General features: G+C 51.2%; 1 protein-coding gene and 1 long non-coding RNA gene across 3 annotated transcripts in view; one reads left to right on the plus strand and one right to left on the minus strand.

Moving 5' to 3' along the window:
• The window catches only part of RAB40B (RAB40B, member RAS oncogene family), a 28,588-nt gene extending 24,958 nt beyond the window's left edge, over positions 1-3,630 (minus strand). The window contains exon 1 of the mRNA XM_082679271.1: positions 3,390-3,630. Coding sequence (XP_082535397.1) covers positions 3,390-3,531 — 142 coding nt within the window. The 5' untranslated portion in view covers positions 3,532-3,630. The remainder of the gene's footprint in view (positions 1-3,389) is intronic.
• A 344-nt stretch (positions 3,631-3,974) lies between these two features.
• LOC309838298 lies at positions 3,975-8,216 on the plus strand. 2 transcript variants are annotated; one of them, XR_014298340.1, is made up of 3 exons: positions 3,975-4,176; positions 6,570-6,697; positions 6,815-8,216. It is a non-coding gene; the product is annotated as an uncharacterized lncRNA (long non-coding RNA). The 2 variants fall into 2 exon arrangements; XR_014298341.1 differs by having other exon boundaries at positions 6,581-6,697.
• The last annotated feature ends 11,181 nt before the right edge of the window (positions 8,217-19,397 follow it).

Genomic DNA, 19,397 nt, shown 5'->3' on the forward strand with positions numbered 1-19,397 from the left:
ATGTATAAAATAGATAAGTAGTAAGAACCTGCTGTATAAAAAAATAAATAAAATTAAATTAAAAAAAAAAAGTTTGCTAGTCAGGTGACCTTAAATTACAGACATTATCCTGGATCACCCAGCGGCCCCAATGTGATCACAAGCGTTCTTAAAAGTGGAGTGGGAGGCAGAGAGTCTACATTAGAATGAGGAGATGGGAGACATCTGCTGGCTCTGAAGGTGGGGGAGGACCCACAAGCCAAGAGACACAGGCGGATTCCAGAAGCTGGAAAAGGCAGGAAAACAGACTCACCCCTAGCACGTCCAGAAAGGAATGCAGGCCTGCCGACCTTGATTTTAGCCTAGGAGACTGTGTTGACTACCTACCCCCAGAACTGGAAGAGAATAAATTTGTGTTGTTTCCAGACACTAAGTTTGTGGCAATTTGTCCAGCAGCCACAGGAAACTAATATAACTGGTGTCCCTGAAATAGAAACACCAATAAATGTAACAGAAGATGTTTTAAGGACATAAAATAAATTTCCCTCAAATTAAAAAAGAAATATGCAAATTGAAAGAGTACTCAGTGTACCAGGAGTTCAAAATGAAGCATTCAGCTCTGAGACATGGTCTGGTTAAGCTCATGAAATGAAGCAAGAAGAAGGAATCCGTCAGAAATTCATGAAGAAAATGCAAATCACCTACATGGGAAAAAAAATCAGCTGACTTCAGGCTTCCCCACATCCAATGGCAGAGGGCTGTGGAGCAATGCTTACAAAGGGTTGAGGGAAAGAAAACAGAAGCTAAGAATATTACACCCAACCAAGATATTGTTCAAAGATAAGAGTCAATGGACAGACACTGTCAGACATGAAAATGCGCAGGTAATACTCACGAGCCCTTCCTGAAAAATGATTGAAAATGAAATTAGCTAATTAGACAGCAAAATAAAAGGACTATCGGTGAGCACAGAGTTCTCTGAAATGTTGAATTAACACTGAGCAACTGTGGGCACTGTAGCTACGATACAGAATTGGGTGTTAGGAACCTGGGCAACGTGACTATAACAGCACAGGCCGAAAACTCAGGCGGCGGGTGGAGGGGGATGGGTTGTGAGACTGAAATGCCCTCACCTTTCCTGCCAGAAGCATGCACATTGTTTCAAAGTGAAACGTATCTTTAAAATAATAATGATGATGATTCCAATTTCTTACAATTTTTCATAATCTCTTTTCTTAATCCAAGAAGAATCTTTCTGTAAATCAAAAACCCACATAGGGCACATCTATCATACCGGGTCTTTTCCGCAGTGTCTCAAGCCAAGCTGATAACAAAACCTTTCGTGGAAAGTGTCTTTTTAGCCTAAATCCTCCCTCTGTGTCAAGGAAAAACCTTGAGAAGAAAGCGCTAACTAGTTGTTAGCAGTCTTGGTTCAGCACATAGAATGAAAGTAATGAAGCAGAAGCACCAAGCCTCTGCTCACACCAGCCAGAAGGACCTCCTTTTATAAACATTTGTCTACATTCCTCCTATTTGCCCCTGCACTGTTCACCTACTACAGAACAGAAAACGTTCCACAGCCTGTTCCCCCAAACATACACAGCGCCTTATTTGCTGAATGTTTTGTTACTCCACCTCTGGCCCATCCATTCACTGAGCCCCAGGCCCAGAGGACACAGCCGTGAAGGAAACAGACACAGCCCCCACCTCCCACCCTGTTGAAACCCAGCGCTGCGCTGTCCAGCAGAACTCTGCCATCTCACAAGCGGCTGTCCAGCACTTAAAATGTGGCTAATGCACACTTATAGTTGTATTTCATTTTAACTACGCGTGCTTTAAATGTAAAAAGCCACACATGTGGTTAATGGCATCATCTTGGACGACATGGTTCTAGAATCAGAATCTGCATTTTCATAGGACTGGGGATGAATCTTACTATGCACTGCAGTGTGAGGATGGATCCAGGTTTTCACCATCAGCTCATGCCCCCCATCTCGAACCTTTCCCAACTCAGTTTGCCACCCACTGTCTTCTCAATCCTACCCTGCCTGATCAGGACAGGAAGCACCCCCAGGCTGGCTTGAACATTAAGACTCCAGTCCCTGGGCTGCCCTTTTCGGCTCCCCAGGAACCAGACTGCAAGCCCAGGAGCAGCAGCGTCTGTGTTGGAAATGTGGCTCCCACCCCTGAGATGACAGCTCAAAGGTTTCCTTCCACAGCCACTCATTCTGCACCATCCAAGCAGCCTGTGGTGGGTAAAGACCTGTGGGACCGCAGGACACCTGGTTGTCCTCCCACCTCCTGGCCCAAGTTCCTGCCCACGCACTCTCCTCTTCGCCCCGCTTCTTTTCCTCTTAATGTCCACTCCCTCTCAAGGGCTGCTGCTCTCAAACTACAAACTTCGGGGACCCCCTGCCGGCTGCCCTCTGGGCGCTCTGGCTTCCCCTCACCCTGGGACCCACTCTCCTACACTCTCTGTCGGTGCTTCCCTTCCTGCGCCCCAGGTCACGCTCCCTAGGGTCACTTGGGTTCCTTGCCCTCCCAGGACTGTTTATCAGCGCAAGGAGCACCTCTACACGTCACCTTGGAGAAGCCTCAAGACTTGTTCTCTGCGCCTTCTCTCCCTCCCCTTCCAACCGACCCACGAGCAGAGCCACCACCTGGGAGCCTGCACCCGCTGCGCTCCGATCCCACGCTCCTGTCCCCTCGCGCCAGCGCCGTACCCTCCACGCGTGCTTTCCAAACTAGTCGCGCACAAGTGCGGCCTCCCTGCGGGGCAGCCCGGAGCAGCCCTGCAACCCCCTCTCCCCAAACCCGGGCTGCATGGCGGCACGCTCTCCTCCGCCTAGCCGTCACCCCCAGATCGGGAGGACCCCAGCGCCCTATCCAGCCGCTCGCTCCCGCCGTACGCGCTGCGTGTGCCTGTCCCAGCCCCACCCCCATGAGCTGCCTGGGTCCCCCACGTCCGGGGTTGGGCAGCGGGTGCAGCCTGGGCTGCCCGCGTAGTGCGGGCGGGATCCAGGCAGAGCCTGGACGGCCCTGAGCCCGGCGCTCCCTTCCCCGGGTCCGCGTCCCCTCTCTTCCCCGGTCCCCGCGCGTTCCACCGCCTCTCCTCCCCGCGCCGCCGCGACCTCGTTTTCTCTCCCAGGCCCCGCGACCCGCGTTCCCCTGGCCAGCCGAGCGCTCCCCTGGCCCGCTGAGCGCTCCCCTCCGGGACCCCGCGCCTCCCCGGCCTCCCTTGCTCCCGTCTTCGGCTCCGCTCCCCGGGACCGCGTCCCCTCTCCTCCTCAGCCCCCGCGCGCTCCCCCCACTCCTCCACTGTCCTCCCCGGCCTCGCTCCCGGACCTGCGCCCCTCTCCTGCCAGGTCCCCGCGCGCTCCACCCCAACTCCTTCCCGGCCCGGTGCTCACCCGCGGGGTGACCGTACGGGGACTCGGCCGCACCGTCCTGCAGGCTCGCCAGGATCTCGCCCTTGCCCACGTCGCTATCGCCCACCAGCAGGAACTTGAGCAGGAAATCATAGGCGCGAACCGGGCTGCCCCCGGTGCTCATCTTGCCGCACCGGCGCCCGCGCTCATGCCCGGCCCGCGGGACAGCTCAGAGGCGGCGGCAGGGCAGACCAGCGCCGCGCTGGCCCCGCAGTCCTTGGAGGGCTGCTGGCCCCGCGGTCCCTGATGCCTGACAGCTCGCAGCTCCGCTCTGCCTAGCCATTGGCTGGCCGCAGTTGCTAGGGCGGCTGAGCGTGCTCACTGGCTGGCTGCCCGTCCATCTCGCTTTCGTCTCCGCCTCCAGGCCTTTCCCCACCCGCCCCTCCCGGGAACTTACGGCCTCTGCCGCCAATGGTAGATGGAAGGCGGGGCCGGGGCGGGGCAGAGGACGGCGATGCTACTGCCACAGCCAATGGAGGTCCGGAGGCGAGGTGGGGCGGAGCCAGGGGAGGGGCGGGGAGGGGCTATCAGGGGCGGGTCGGTGTTCACGCTCCCGAGTGGGCCGACTGGCTGGGTGCTGGGGCTCGCCGCCCACTCACCCGGAGACTACGTTGGTCCGGGTGGGGGCGTCGCAAGGGCCGGTTCCGGTCGCAGACGAGCGGCAGGAGACCCGGGCCAGGTCGCCTGGTGTCGAGGACCCGTGTCCCAGGCGAGCCCAGGCTCGCGGTCTCTCCCACGGGTACTCCCACGGCACCACGCAGAGTGATGGGTGAGTGTGCTTGTGTGAACGCGTGCACGTGTTCGTGTGTGTCTATGTGCGCATCCGCGTGTCTCTGTGTACGTGTGTGCATGCGTCTGCGCACCTCTTCCTGTGTACGTTTGCAAGTGCTTGTGTGTGCGTCCGTGCAAGTGTCTGCAGGTGCTGGGGTAGAGGACCAGGTGGGGACCCTTCAGCTCCCAGGCTTCTCTCCGGGTCTAGGGAGCAGTGGGCGCCAGGCAGGGGCCTGTCTTCTGCGCTGGGTGTCTGACTAGGTGCGCGATCGTTTACGCGCGGAATCCAGGCAGCTGCACGCGGCGCGCGCCGGCGTGGTGGCGCTCACTGTCCGGAGACGCCACCCTGGGGGCTTCATCGTGAGGCTCGCTGAAGAACTGGCGTCCAGCGGCTGGGAGGCCCGCGGCCCTAGCCTCTCCCATGCCATCCCTCCACCCAACGTTGGAGAGAGCCCTCTGCTCGTGGGCAGGGAACTGCTTCAGGCCCCACTTGGGGGGTGGGGGCAGAGGAGAGATAAAGGAAGAAGAATTACAAAAGCAATTGTTTAAGATTTTTATCGTTGTCATTTGCACTTCTTTGGACCTAAAAACGGGTTTACTTTGGAATGCTAGTTTAGTTTACAACACCTATTGCTTATTGCTTGATTAGTTGGTTTATGTACTGGTGAAGCCACTATTAAAAAAAAAAGACTAAGATAAAAGAATGGAAAGTGGACACTGGAAAAATATGCAGGAGGTGGAATTTTGTCCCCAATCCTACCCTTGCAAAAACGAAACCAAAAAGCTCAGAGGAATTTCTTCCCATCTCCAACTCTTGACTCCATGGTCCCAATCAGCTGAGAGCCACTTAACCATTACCTAGTTAAGCAGGATACCTCCTTCTGCTGGACCTCCCAAATAAAAGTAACTACCTAAGAGGATTATATCCGCATATGGATTTCCATATTCCTGCCTTAGGATAAAATAAGGCCCACCCAACAGTGCCTGGAGTGTCTCCACCAGAGGTGTTTATTTCACAAGCCAAAAGGAGAAGGGTTCCCACCACAGGAGCTCCCAGCCTCCTGGGGGATGGTTCCATGGTGAGACACTGACCTCTGCCCCCCAAATTTCAATAAAAGTTCAGGCAGAAAGTGGAGGAATATGGCTGCCACTTGCCCATCTGCCAATTCAAGGCCAGGCTTCCAGTCCCATCTACCTCTGACCATTGGAAAATTACTCCCTGTGGCCAGGCTGAAATCTGCTCCCTGAACATCTCCCCTTGTCCTGGGGCTGCTCCAAAGGTCAGGCCAAAGTAAATGCCCACAGCCCCTGCTAGCCCAGGCACTGACTGGGAACAATTCAAGTAAAACAGAAGGGCAGACAGGATCATTTAAAGATGCTTCTCCATGGGCTTCCCTGGTGGTGCAGTGGTTAAGAATCCGCCTGCTAATGCAGGGGATGGGGTTTGAGCCCTGGTCTGGGAAGATCCCACATGCCGCAGAGCAACTAAGCCCGTGCGCCACAACTACTGAGCCTGCGCTCTAGAACCCGTGCTCCACAACAAGAGAAGCCACCGCAATGAGAAGCCCGTGCACCGCAAAGAAGAGTAGCCCCCGCTCGCCGCAACTAAAGCCCACGTGCAGCAACAAAGACGCAAAGCAGCCCCCCAAAAAAAGAGATGCTTCTCCATGGATAAGATGTAATCAGAAGGTGAAGCAGTATAGACACACTTTGGAGGACGGGGAGAGGCCATTGTGCTGTTGTTCAAGGAGGCTGGAGGGGCAGCTGGCCCTTTACTGGATCCTTGACTGTCATTTGTGCTTTTCTACAACACACCACCCTGGTCAAGGCTCCAGAAATCCTAAAGAATTCATTGAAATCAAACTCCTTACAGTTGGAGATTGGCACAACATTGTAAATCAACCATATGTCAATAAAAAATAAAACTAAATTAAAAAAACCCCACAAAACTCCTACAGTTGGTTTTTGTTAATACAGCACCAGGCCTCCAGCTGCTCTTAAGAAAAACAGTTTTTTGAGGCCATAGTCTTCCTTCTTCAAAAATCAGGAAAAGCCCCCTTCATCAAACACTTGATCTCTTTCAAGTGGAGACAGAACGAACCCTGTAACTACAAGATGTCAAAGATCCACCAGTGGTGTAGAGTGGCCAGAATGGCATCATGGCATGCCATCCCAATTTCATTAGCTGCTTCAAGCTTCTTTCTGTATTTCTAAATAACATGCATTGTTTATCCTGATGCTAAAAGCTATCCTGCTCAGCCTTGAATGTAATACTGTAGTGGAAAACTGGAGACACATGTTCACCATATACTACATGATGGGGGTTATCCCCAAAAGATGTACTGAAGTCCTGTCCCTGTTACCTGTGAATTTGACCTTATTTGGAAATAGGGTCTTTGCAGATATAATCAAGATGACGTCATTATGGTGGGCCCTAACCCCATATGACCATGAGGGAGTCCATGGACCACACTTGAACATCACTGATCTGAGCCTGCCTGTCTCCTGGCTCTAACCAGGTAGGTGTGGCCTATCATGTGACTTTAGCAAAGGAACATGAGGGGTGTCTGCTGGGGCCTTCAAAAAAGGGGCACCAGGGAGCAAGTCCCTTCTCAACTTCTGTATGTTTTTGTCAGGGGTGTGACAGCCGCAGCTTGTGACCACGAAGGCATCATGAAGTCTCACCTGTGGCCCTCCTGCTATGGCCCTCCTCTTGTCATGTGACGAGCAGTTTCATGGCCGTAGCCACCTGCAGATGGATGTTCTGTTGCTGGAAGTTAAAATAAGCCTCAGTAATACGCACAGTATCTAGTTGTAGCGTTTTCCTTTGGGGCAGGGCATCATTTTTCTTTTTCAGAATTCTTCCAGGGTTAGTGGGTGTCCTCTCTGCCCATCCATGCGACCCCCTCACACTCTGACTCCTTGCATCACCTCACCCCCACCCGACCATTATCTGCCCCTTACCCTCATCTGATCCTCCCCTGAACTTCACCCAACCCTGACCTGACCTTGACCTGGCCCTCACCTGACCCCCTCACACCTCCACCCCAACTGCAGTTCCACTGAGCAGGTGACGGTACCACCCACACAGCTGACCTCGTCCCTCCTTGAAGAGCTGCACTCCCTGGCCTGCCCCGCCACCGTGCTCAGGCGGCTGCCTGCAGGCTCAGCTCAGTGCTCGGCTCATCTCTGACGCTTTGCTGGGGACACCAAATAAAGCATTTCCGGAATACGTGATGCCACTTCAACCCTCTGCTTCACGCGCACTTGCGCCTTCCCAGTAGCTCAGCGCCCACGGTGACACCGCCCCCCAGGAAGCCCTCCTGACCTGCATTGGGGCTGCTCCTGGATATCCTGTTTAATTAAAACGATCCATTGCACACCCGTCATCTCCTCAAGCAGTGCCAACTATCCACAGGATGGGGAAAAGGCCAAGCTTTTTCCAGAGAACTACTCGAGAGTCACCGGTTCTCCTGGAAATGAACTTTGACTCCCTATCCACACTGCCTTGGCATAACAGAAAGGTGAGAGGTTCACTTGCAGTCTTGTTTTCCTGCCTAGCAGCTAAGTTTTCACCGTCCTATAGGGCATTAACCAGCTTGGTATCTAACTGATTGGTCCTGTTTTGGCATTCCTTCTCCCACTGACTGCATAAGGTGGGGTTTTAAATGCTTTTGTGGAATTAACTGTGGAAACCTCAGCCACAGCTGGAGTCTGGGAAGGCCTGTGGGGGAGCTCTCACGCCTGGTACGCGAGCCCATGACTCCTAACAGGAAGCACAGCTGCCTCTACTTACTATCCAGCAAGAGGAAGAAATCTCTCCGCCCAGACAGCCCAGCCAATCAGAGGCCTTCACAGACCAACCAATGGGAAACCTTCATACTTTGGACTCCCAGCTCCTCCAATGGACTCTGGTTATCACAGCCCCCTTCCCGCTCCACTCCCCTTCCCCTATAAAAGCGAGTTCCCTTCCTCGTGCTCTGGATTTGCCTCTGGTACACGGTAGCCTCCCTTTTCCGACTTGCAATTCCTCTGCCTATTCCCAAATAAACTGGCTTTTGCTGGTAAAATAACTGGCTATTATTAAAGTTGACACTTTTCAAGCCAGCTTTTGCCTTTCCAGATCCCTCATTAATGAGCTAAATGAAACCTTGTCACGTGTTCACCTCCCATTTATGTGAGAATAATGTTTCTAAGGATTTGAAAATGTGATTATACCTAGGGGAGAAGGCAGGTTCCTGACACAGAGTGAGGCCCGAAGTGCTCAGTGAGTTGGAAACAGCATCTTCCATGTCTCCCCAGCCATTGAGAGCGTGACAGTGGGACCTTTTGGAAGCCAGTTGCCCCAAGCCTGGGTCCCTGGACGCTCTCACCCTGTCCCAGAGTCCCACCCGTGGCGCTTGTCACCCTGCCCTAGACTGCATGTCAGGGTAGAGCCTTGTGTCCCCTCCATGCAGAGGGGGCCGCTCTGCATCTCACAAACACTGGGGCTGCATGAGGACTTGAACTTAAGGCAGGTGGTGGGCTCTCTCAGAAGAGGACCCACACCCCTTTGCCCAGCTCTTGCTTGCATGTGGTGTCTCAGTGAGAAGCCTCCCCAGCCAGGCCGGGCTGCTGAGGACGGGAGTGTGTGCGTTGGCTGCAGAAAGGGTGTAGTTGGTCTCATGTCCGTTAGACACCTGAAAGAAGCGGTCCCTTCATCCTGACCGCCCTGGGTCATCACAATCCTGAGATCCAGAGCAGAGGCCAGAGAGGCCGACTGGGACCCAAGGCAGTGAATGCAGGAGGGACCTGCAGCCGGCCCCCCGCCCCCCCATCTCCCCTGTTTTACTCTGAGCACAGAGTCCAAATGAACAGGAGCTGGGGATTACCATGCACCCTTGGCTGCGGTGAGAAGACCCAGCCTCCCACTGGGCACCAGGGAGCAGCGGGGAGCAACATGGGATGCACTGTAGCCCAGCTCCTCCAAGAGGCGGGCCAGCCAGGTGCTCTGCAGAAGGAAAAAAAAGTATGCTGTTTATTGAAAAAGAACATTCTCATCCTGTGCCAAACCCACCACTTCTTCCCCTCTTGACTTACAGAAAATAACCCTACTCAACCCAAAAGCCTGAAAAACATTTTTCAGAGAAAATCTATTTGTCCAGAATGCCAGAGGAAGAAAACAAACAGCTTCTTTTGTGTGAAACTTTACCCTCAACCTTGTGCTTTTAAGTGAATGCTCACACACATTTGTGCTTCCTGACATTTCAACGAGTCATCTCCAATTTTTGCATTAAAATCTCCACATGACACACAGAGGGATTTAGGAAAATATATTTAGAAATGTCAGAGCCAGAAAGATTGTTTCAAAAACTCAGCAGACCCTAAACTTTAGGAGTATTCAATAGGGGACTTCCCTCATGGTGCAGTGGTTAAGACTCCGCACTCCCAATGCAGGGGGCCAGGGTTCAATCCCTGGTCAGGGAACTAGCTCCCGCATGCCGCAACAAAGATCCCACACACAGCAACAAACATCCTGCGTGCTGCAACTAAGACCGGCACAGCCAAATAAATGAAAATAAACGTTAAAAAAAAAAAAACCGAGGGGCTTCCCTGGTGGCGCAGTGGTTGAGAGTCCGCCTGCCGATGCAGGGGACACGGGATCGTGCCCCGGTCTGGGAGGATCCCGCATGCCGCGGAGCGGCTGGTTCCGTGAGCCATGGCCGCTGAGCCTGCGCGTCTGGAGCCTGTGCTCCTCAACGGGAGAGGCCACAACAGTGAGAGGCCCGCGTACCGCAAAAAAAAAAAAAAAAAAAAAAAAACACAACCCAAAACAAATTATCAAAAAAATTAAGCAAAACAAAACCAAAAGAAGTATTCAATAGGATACGTCTGGTTTTACAAGTAAACTTGCCTTTTTACGGTACTCAAGACTATGAAATATTTGCAAGAAAAGTTAAACATTTTTAAAGATCTTGGGAATTCCCTGGCAGTCCAGTTGTTAGGACTCCCCGCAGTCACTGCAGAGGGCACGGGATCCATCCCTGGTCCGGGAACTAAGATCCGGCAAGCCGAATGGCATGGTCAAAAAAAAAAAAAAGAAAAAATCTTCCCTCTCTTTAAACTCCTTTGTGCAAATGCCTACTTTCTCTTCCATATCATCTCATTTTCCTTCCCAGTTGGATAAAAAGTACCAATATAGGGACTTCCCTGGTGGCACAGTGGTTAAGAATCTGCCTGCCAATGCAGGGGACACTGGTTTGAGCCCTGGTCTGGGAAGATCCCACATGCCACGGAGCAACTAAGCCCGTGCACCACAACTACTGACCCTGTGCTCTAGAGCCCGTGAGCCACAACTATTGAGCCCACGTGGCACAACTACTGAAGCCTGAGAGCCTAGAGCTCGTGCTCTGCAACAAGAGAAGCCACTGCAATGAGAAGCCCACGCACTGCAAGGAAGAGTAGCCCCTGCTTGCTGCAACTAGAGAAAGCCTGCATGCAGAAACGAAGACCCAATGCAGGCAAAAATAAAATAACTAAATAAACAAATAATTTTTTTAAAAAAGTACCAATATACAGCAGTATTCACTTGGTTTGAGGAGAACTGTGATGTATATGGGCTGTTTTTATTTTATCAGCCACTCTGTGGTCAGCCCCCATTAGAGGATGATGGGGTGGGGCAGAGCTCAAGCCTACAGGGACAGGGGACTTGGGTGAGGTCAGAACACTGACAGCAGCCATGTCCTTTGGGGTTCACACCCACCTCTGTGCTGTACGTTGGCGACATCTGCAGCTACTTGCATTTCATGACTATTGAGACACTTGGGCTCAGTTCCACTGGGGACCTGGGGGGGGTATGGAGGACATTGGGTTTGCCCACCCCAGCACTCCCCACTGCCGTCCCCAGGCAGAGGGTCCTGGATGCTGCCACCCACACGCACAGGGCAACAACTGTGTCTGCCTAGTTTATTTTAACTTTTTGTCTGCATAACCTGCAATTGTCTCTTTGTGTGCGGGTCTCATGATGTTTTCTCCAGGAAGAAGAAAGATTTTTGTCATGCCTTTTTTTCCCTGAAACCACCAGACTCTGTCCAAACGTAGGCTGTCAGGTCCCCAGAGGAGGCCCAATGGGTTGGGATGTGTGAACACTTGTCTGTAGGACTACTACAGATGCGCCCCATACACCCAGGCATTCTGATGAGGCCCAAGGCACATGGTTCCCATGAGAAACACACGGTGTTGGTAACCAGATGCTGGTCAGCAAGTGTTCCTTACCGAAGAGGGCTTCCCATTGTCCAGCAGTCTAAGAAAGCCAAGTTATCCCAAGCTGCACCCCCTCAGTTACAGCCCTCACAGACTTGTTTCCCCTCCACACTTCCAGAGCTAAGCCCCCAGCACATCCTATCAGAGGCCAGCCTGGCCCTGCATACTCACTTTGCCCTGGCAGATTTAACATGGGTTGTGGGCATGTTTCCAAGCCAGTCCAGGGCTGGTGGTGACTCCCTCAACCTCAGAAGTGACTGAGATCCACGTAAACATCTTCCAGGAAACCCAACTCCCGCCCAAGGGCAGATCCCCCAAACACCCCACGGGCACTTCCCCGGCACAAGGAGCAGGTGACAAGATAGTCGTCAGAGTGGAAAGCCGTGGTGCTCTCAGCCAGTTGTGGGTAAATGTATATGACTTGTGCAAGTGCACAAACACATAGGACCATGAGACCCCCCAACAGGACCACTTGTGTGCCGAAGTGTATGTCTTCACCAGCTGGAGCTGCCATGACAAAACACCACAGGCTGGGGAGCTTAAACGACAGAAATTTATTTCTTGCCATTAAGGAACTAGAAGTCTATAATAAAGATGCCGGCTGACTTGGTTCCTGGTGAGAACCCTCTTCCTGGCTTGTAGACAGCTGCCTCTGGCTGTGTCCTCGTACAATGGACAGAGTAGCAAACTCTCAGGTGTCTGTCTTGGAAGGGCACTAATCCCATCAAGAGACCCCAAACTCATGACCTTATCTAACCCTAGTTACCTCCCAAAGACCCCAAATATCTCCAAATACCTTAACTAACCTCCAAATACCTTCACAGTGGGGGGGGGGGCGTTAGGGCTTCAACATATGGATTTGGGGAAACACAAACATTCAGTCCACAACAGGTCCCATTGTGGTGAGGGGCCCTGGGCCCACCCAGAGCAGGAACGAGTTTCAGAGTGGGGAGCTCTGCCTACCAGACAGCCTAGACTGGGAGGTGTGTGCCTGCTGTACCTCAGCTGGCCTTTTCCAGGGCCCTCAAATGGTCTTGGGGTCTAGAGCAGGGTGTCTGAACCTAGGCACTCTTGACCCTTGGGTTCAGATTGCCTTTGTGGTGGGACTGTGCTGTGCATTCCCTGATGCTGAGCAGTGACTCCAGGAGAGAGAGGAGGAAGGTCTGCCCATGGCTCTGCATGGGGCAGAGAGGAGGCGCCACAGGTTGGGAGGTCATCAGGACTTGGAAGCGAGGATCCAGAGTGTCCAGGCCTGTGGCCGGTGGACAGTGAGGGAGTCTCAGGGTGTCTGTGATTGGCCCACTTTGAGAAGTGGGGGTGTCATTCCTGCTGACACCAAGGAAACAAGGGCTCAGGGAGACCTTCATGGCCAGAGGTCCTGCCTGTGGCTTCCATTGCTGGAGCTGATCAGTGTGGCAGCCTAGACCTGGTTTTGTTTTGTTTTCCTTTTTAAAGTGTGCTAAAATATACATAACATGCAATTTACCATTTTATCCATTTTTAAGTGTACAGTTCAGTGGCATTAAGCACATTCACATTGTTATGCAGCCATCATCACCATCCATCTCCAGAATTTTGTCATCTTGTAAAACAGAGACTCTCGGACTTCCCTGGTGGTGCAGTGGTTAAGAATCCACCTGCCAATACAGGGGACATGGGTTCGAGCCCTGGTCCGGGAAGATCCCGCATGCTGTGGAGCAACTAAGCCCACGCGCCACAACTACTGAGCCTGCGCTCTAGAGCCCACGAACCGCAGCTACTGAAGCCCGTGCGCCTAGAAGCCCATGCTCTGCAACAAGAGAAGCCACCGCAGAGAAGCCCGCACATCACAACGAAAAGTAGCCCCTGTTTGCCACAACTAGAGAAAGCCCGCACACAGCAACAAAGACCCAACGCAGCCAAAAAGTAAATAAATTAATTTAAAAAAGAAATACAACACATACTTGTAAGATATATTAAAAAAAAAAACAAAACAGAAACTCTGTCCTCATTAAGCAACATCTTCCCATTCTGCTCCCCCCAGCCCCTGGCACCCACCAATCTACTTTCTGCCTCTATGAATTTGACTACTGTAGGGATCGCATATGGAATCATACAGTATTTATCTTTTTGTGACTAAATTATTTCACCTAGGGCGTCTTCAATGTTCATCCATGTTGTAGCATGTGTCAGAATTTCCTGCCTCTTTAAGACTGAATAGTATTCCATTGTACCGATGGACCATATATTGTTCATCCATTCCTCAGCTGATGGACATTTAGGCTTTTCCACCTTCTGGCTGTTGTAAATAATGCTGCTGTGAACATTTTTGTACAAGTTTCTGTGTGGACGTGTGTTTTCATTTCTTTTGGGTACACAGGTAGTAGTGGAATTGCTGGGTCATATAGTAAGTATCATGAGTGCTTGAGGAACTGCCAGACACTGGTATCATTTCTGAAGCACAGAGCTCATTATGAAGTTTGTGCTGCATCCGTGTGGCATTGTGCAGTGGCCTCTGGCCCAGAAGACCATTGTGGGGTGTCCCCTACTATGGAAGATGGAGGAGAGAAGGAATGTCTGCCGTTGCCGGGTGATATGCAAGGAATCTTTTTAAGCCATTTTATGCCATTGACTATGGAAAAGTATTTCTCAAGTTTCTTTCTCTGATGCTCAAATAAAAATAGACTGAGGAACTAAAAAGGGACTGACCGTATTTTCCCCAAAGCCAGGCACTTGCACACACCAGTTAACTCTTACTTCTCTCCCCTGCTGTCAAGAAGTAAATAGAAACTAACAGCTGAGCACAGATTCACACTGGGTATATATTTGATGATGACTCACCAAGAATTCACAGCCAAGGTGCCAGTTGTTCTTACGCTGTAGAAAGAAACCCTATTTTAGGTAAAGCTGTAACCTCACGGATGCCCCCAGAAAGTTCCAGAGCCACAGAGACAAAATCCATTTAATGTAGGTTTTGAGTCAGAGCTTCGCTCCGCCCACGCAAATGTTCGAAGCCCCGCCCACTGACCTGCCCCCGCCCACTCCCTGATCATACCCCGTGCACCCACTGCTTTGCCTAGGCTTCCGCCCCGCCCCGTCCCAGAGCGGCCCCGCCCCTCCGCCCGCTGCCATACCTCCAGGCCCAGGTGTGCTTGGGCCTCCAGAGGCTTGTGTCCCTCTCTGGCCGCCTCCGGGCCAGGCTCCTGCTTCTGCACTGCCCCTCTCGGCTCCTACAAGACAATAGCCCATCGTCATCATTCTCAGGACCGTTCACATCAGGCCCACCCGGTGGAGGCATGGAGGGGACACTTGGGGCTCCCCTCTGCCCCCTCCCAGTCCTGGCTCTCTGGCCCAGAGCTGCCCACAGCTCCTACACTCAAACTTGGTGTTTGGAGGACCTGGAACCCTCCTCTGTTGTCAAGGAGAGAGGCTTTGGATAAGAAATATATTGGGGGCCAAGGTGGAAGCTCTTGAAATGTAAGCCAGGTTCTCCTTCACAATAATTCCGGAGTTACACCAACTGGAGCAATCCTGGCTCTCCCGTGGCAAGTAAGCCCGGCCTCGGAAGAAGGGGAAGCTCCCATCTGTCCACACTCCCTAGAAAAGAGCCTCCACCCTTTACCCGGGGAGGTCTGTGGCTGAGTCCCAGAGTAAGGGTCTCTGCGGGTACCTGATGGAGGCCTCTGTCTGGAGACAGGCAAGGGAACACGGGGGCTGAAGGAAGGGAGCTGGACACCAGAGTGGGGGAGTGAAGGAGGGGCTGCGTGGGTGGGAGAGCAGGGACACTCATTTCCCGGCTGGGAAGGAGTCAGTCGTGGGCACTCTCACCCACTCTGCTCTTGCAGTTAGGACTATGCTGAGAGCGGCAAAGCAGGAGGCCCTCGGAGGAGAGGGCCCCGCCGTGGGCAGAGGCCTCAAGCGCCTTGAGGTGGGTGGCAGGACCCCGAAGGACACGTGCAACCCGGAGGACAGGGAGGGCTCCTGCTAATGCAGACCTCCGAGGCCCCCCTGAAAACTGACCACCCTCTTGGGAAGTGGGTGGGGCAGAAGGGTTACTGGTGTCTGGCCCCCAGTAGTGTCTGATTAGGAGACCCACCTGGGGAGTGGTTTTGCAGACTTTGAGGTGGGAGGGTGTTGAAGACTCCTGAGGTGGAATCCTGACTCATTTTCCAGCTGTGCGACCTTGGGCGAGCAATCACTCTCCTGGGCTTTAGTTTCCCTGCTTTTTTTTTTTTGCAGTACGTGGGATCTCATTGTTGTGGCCTTTCCCATTGCGGAGCACAGGCTCCGGATGCGCAGGCTCAGTGGCCATGGCTCACAGGCCCAGCCACTCCGCGGCATGCGGGATCTTCCCAGACCGGGGCATGAACCCGTGTCCCCTGCATCGGCAGGCGGACTCTCAACCACTGCGCCACCAGGGAAGTCCTCCCTGCTTCTTCTTCTTCTTCCTTTTTTTTTTTTTTTGGCCGTGGCCCACGGCTTGTAGGATCTTAGTTCCCCCACCAGGGATTGAACCCAGGCCGTCGGCAGTGAAAGCATGTAGTCCTAACCACTGGACCATCAGGGAAGTCCCATTCCCTGCTTGTGAGACTTCCTCGAGCCTCGCACTTCACAAGTGTTTGGGGGAGGTGGCTGGTACACAGCAAATGCCCAGTAACATCATCGGCTGAGTCCCTGTGGAGTGTTGATGGAGCCTCCACTGGGCACCCTTCACACTCCCACACACTATGGTCCAACACGGTTTTAACTTTCCACGTTGCAGCAGCTCACCCAACTCATTCTGTGTCAGTAGCGCATCACGTGTGTCGCAGGGAGAGGTGAGGTGCAAATATGCTGCCAGTAGTCACCCCCGCCACGCCAGCCACTTCTGCCACCCCAAACCCAGTGCCCCAGGCTCCACGGCAGTGGCTGCGCTGTGAGGAGTGAGCCTGGGGCTTGCCATAGAGAGTGGACAATTGGGTTGGGGTACACATGTGCCCATGTACACACGCACAAGGCAGGCCACAGACAGAGGAGCAGACAGGGTCTGAGAGAGGGGGGTTGGAGCCCTCCTCAGGAGGATGACCTCAGGACACAGGGAGAGAAAGCCATTTGCAGAAGAGGAAGAAGCCGGAGGAAAGGAACACCAAGAGATTGCAAGGGCAGGATGCCACAAAGCAGGATGTTTGACTCAAAGGTGAGAGTATCTGGAAATGTATGGAAGGGTTGAGTTAGCAAGGCCATGAACCCATCTTCCACCACAGAGCAATGTGGGACATTTTCTCATGGATGAACAAACACATACGAACAATTAGCCTTTTATCTAATAAGTAATATTTCTGTTTCAAATATCAACACAGATTTTTAAAATAACGTTGGCTTAAAAAGTACATGATGAAATTTAGATCTTTATATTTGATTCAGGAAAATTAGACTTGTAGAAATAAGGGCTCCAGGAGAGCATTCATAGCAGTAGGTGCATAGTCAGCAAAACGTTATGTGTACAAAAAAAATGGACTGCAGTTAAACTGATGTGATGAAAATAATTTCATTCAAATGAAAATTGAAAAAATAATCTATAAACCATTTCAATGAGGTCAGAACTTAAATTGGCTTGATAAAATTCACTCTTGAAAGTAATTTCTCAGCAAAACCTTAACTAGTGGTGGCATAGTTTTGATGAAAACTTTCCTGTTCATGGCATGAAGTTAAAGTGGCTGAGACCACAGATAAAGATAGGGTATAACAGGCCTTCACCCTGCATGTTACCATGCCACCTTAGACAGATGTTGTGATTCAGGTGCCCCATGACCTTTAGAAAATTAAAAAATTCTCCTCACTGTCCTCTGAAGTGTTAATTAGCTCATCTGCTACCATTTGTAGATTTTCATCTGCTCATTTTTGCTTTTTAAAATTGTGAAATACAATATACATATGGAAAATTGCAAGAAAACACATGTGTACCACTTAATAAATAATTATAAAGTGAACACTTGAGTTGTAAATCACCCCCCAGGTCAAGAAATACAGCATGGCCAGTGCTCCAGAAACCGTGCACTTTCCTCCCTGATACAACACCCTCCCTCCTGTGTGACAGCAACCGCTGTCTCGGGGCTGGGCTCCCTCAGAAGCAGACAAGGTACAAGTGCAAGCAGCTTACATGAGGGTGACACTGGAAAGCTTTTGTGGGGATAGGGAAATGAGGTAGGAGGTCAGAAAAGGGTGTTTGGGTGACTGGAGTGCATCCCTCTGGGGAACTTCAGCAGCTGGGCAGCCTCAGAGACAGGTGCTCCTGGGGATGCTGCACTGGGCCAGCATCAGGGGCAGAGAAAACTCTCCCAGAGTCCCAGAGAACTGGGACTCTGGAATCCCTGGGCTGGCCGGCTGGGGATCAGTGAATGTTGAAGGCACATGGGTGGGGTACCAACAATATCTGTTCCAACCACCATCCTGACTTTTGTGAAAGACCTTGGTGGTATGGATTGAATTATGTGCCCTCCACTACTCCCCCATCTATATGTTGAAGCCCTAATCCAAAATGTGACTGTATTTGGAGATAGAGCCTTTAGCTAGTCAATTAAGGTTAAATGAGGTCATAGGATGGGGCCCTGATCCAATAGGACTGGAGTCCTTATATGAAGAAGAGACACCAGCGCTCTATGGAATTAGTTGATTTTTTCTTCTACTAATCGGAAAGTTAAGAAATCTCTTTTTTTAGTGAATACCCTAGAAATTACAATATGCATGTTTAATTTATCAAAGACTGAAAATAATCATTACTTTTACCCTTCTCTGGAGCAACAAAAAGGTATTAGAACAATTTACCCCTTTAAAGTACAAAGATAATTTTTTTTGAAGTATAGTTGATTTACAATATTGTGTTAGTTTCTGGTGTACAGCAAAGTTATTCAGTGATATATATATATATATATATATTCTTTTTCAGATTATTTTCCATTATAGGTCATTATAAGATATTGAATATAGTTCCCATTATTATTATTTTTTAAATTTATTTATTTATTTTTGGCTGCGTTGGGTCTTCATTGCTGTGCATGGGCTTTCTCTAGTTGCGGCGAGCAGGGGTTACTCTTCATTGCGGTGCGTGGGATTCGCATTGCAGTGGCTTGTCTTTGTTGAGGAGCACGGGCTCCAGGCGTGCGGGCTTCAGTAGTTGTAGCACGTGGGCTCAGTAGTTGTGGCTCGAGGGCTCCAGAGTGCAGGCTCAGTAGTTGTGGCGCACGGGCTTAGTTGCTCTGCAGCATGTGGGATCTTCCCAGACCAGGGCTCGAACCCGTGTCCCCTGCATTGGCAGGCGAATTCTTAACCACTGCACCATCAGGGAAGGCCCCAGATATCAACCTTTTCAAAGTAATCTGACTTTTTAAGAAATTTCCTGTTTCTTTGGTATTCTGCAATTTCATTGTTATTAGTCCAGATGTGAACTTCCTTTAATTTATCCAGCTTGGATCTGAGGGTTGGTGTATTTCATCAGTGCTAGAAAATTCTCAGCCATTTTCTCTTTAATTGTGGCCTCTGCCCTTCCCCTTTTCTGGAACTCCAGTGAAATGTCTACTAGAACTCACTATTCTCCATGTTTCTTAGTCTCACCTGTAATTTCCCTTTAGTCTGTTTGTACCACATTTTGCATCAATTCTCTGACATCCTCCAGTTAACTAATTCTTTCCTGTGTCTAATCTGTTGAACCTGTTCATTAGGCTTTAAATTTTTATTTTATTATTTTTAAAATATTTATTTATTTATTTGGCTGTGCTGCGTCTTAGTTACTGCATGAGGGATCTTCGTTGCTGCATGCAGGATCTTCAGCTGTGGCATTCAGGGTCTTTAGTTGCAGCATGCGAACTCTTAGTTGCAGCATGCAGGTTCTAGCTCCCTGACCGGGGATCAAACCCGGGCCCCCTGCATTGGAAGCATGGAGTCTTAGCTACTGGACCACCAGGGTAGTCCCTAGGCTTTAAAATTTTAAATATTATATTTTTAATTTCTAAAAGCTCTTTT

This window comes from Grampus griseus (genome assembly GCF_964374135.1).
Source record: "Grampus griseus genome assembly, chromosome: 20".
NCBI classification, from domain to species: Eukaryota; Metazoa; Chordata; class Mammalia; order Artiodactyla; family Delphinidae; genus Grampus; species Grampus griseus.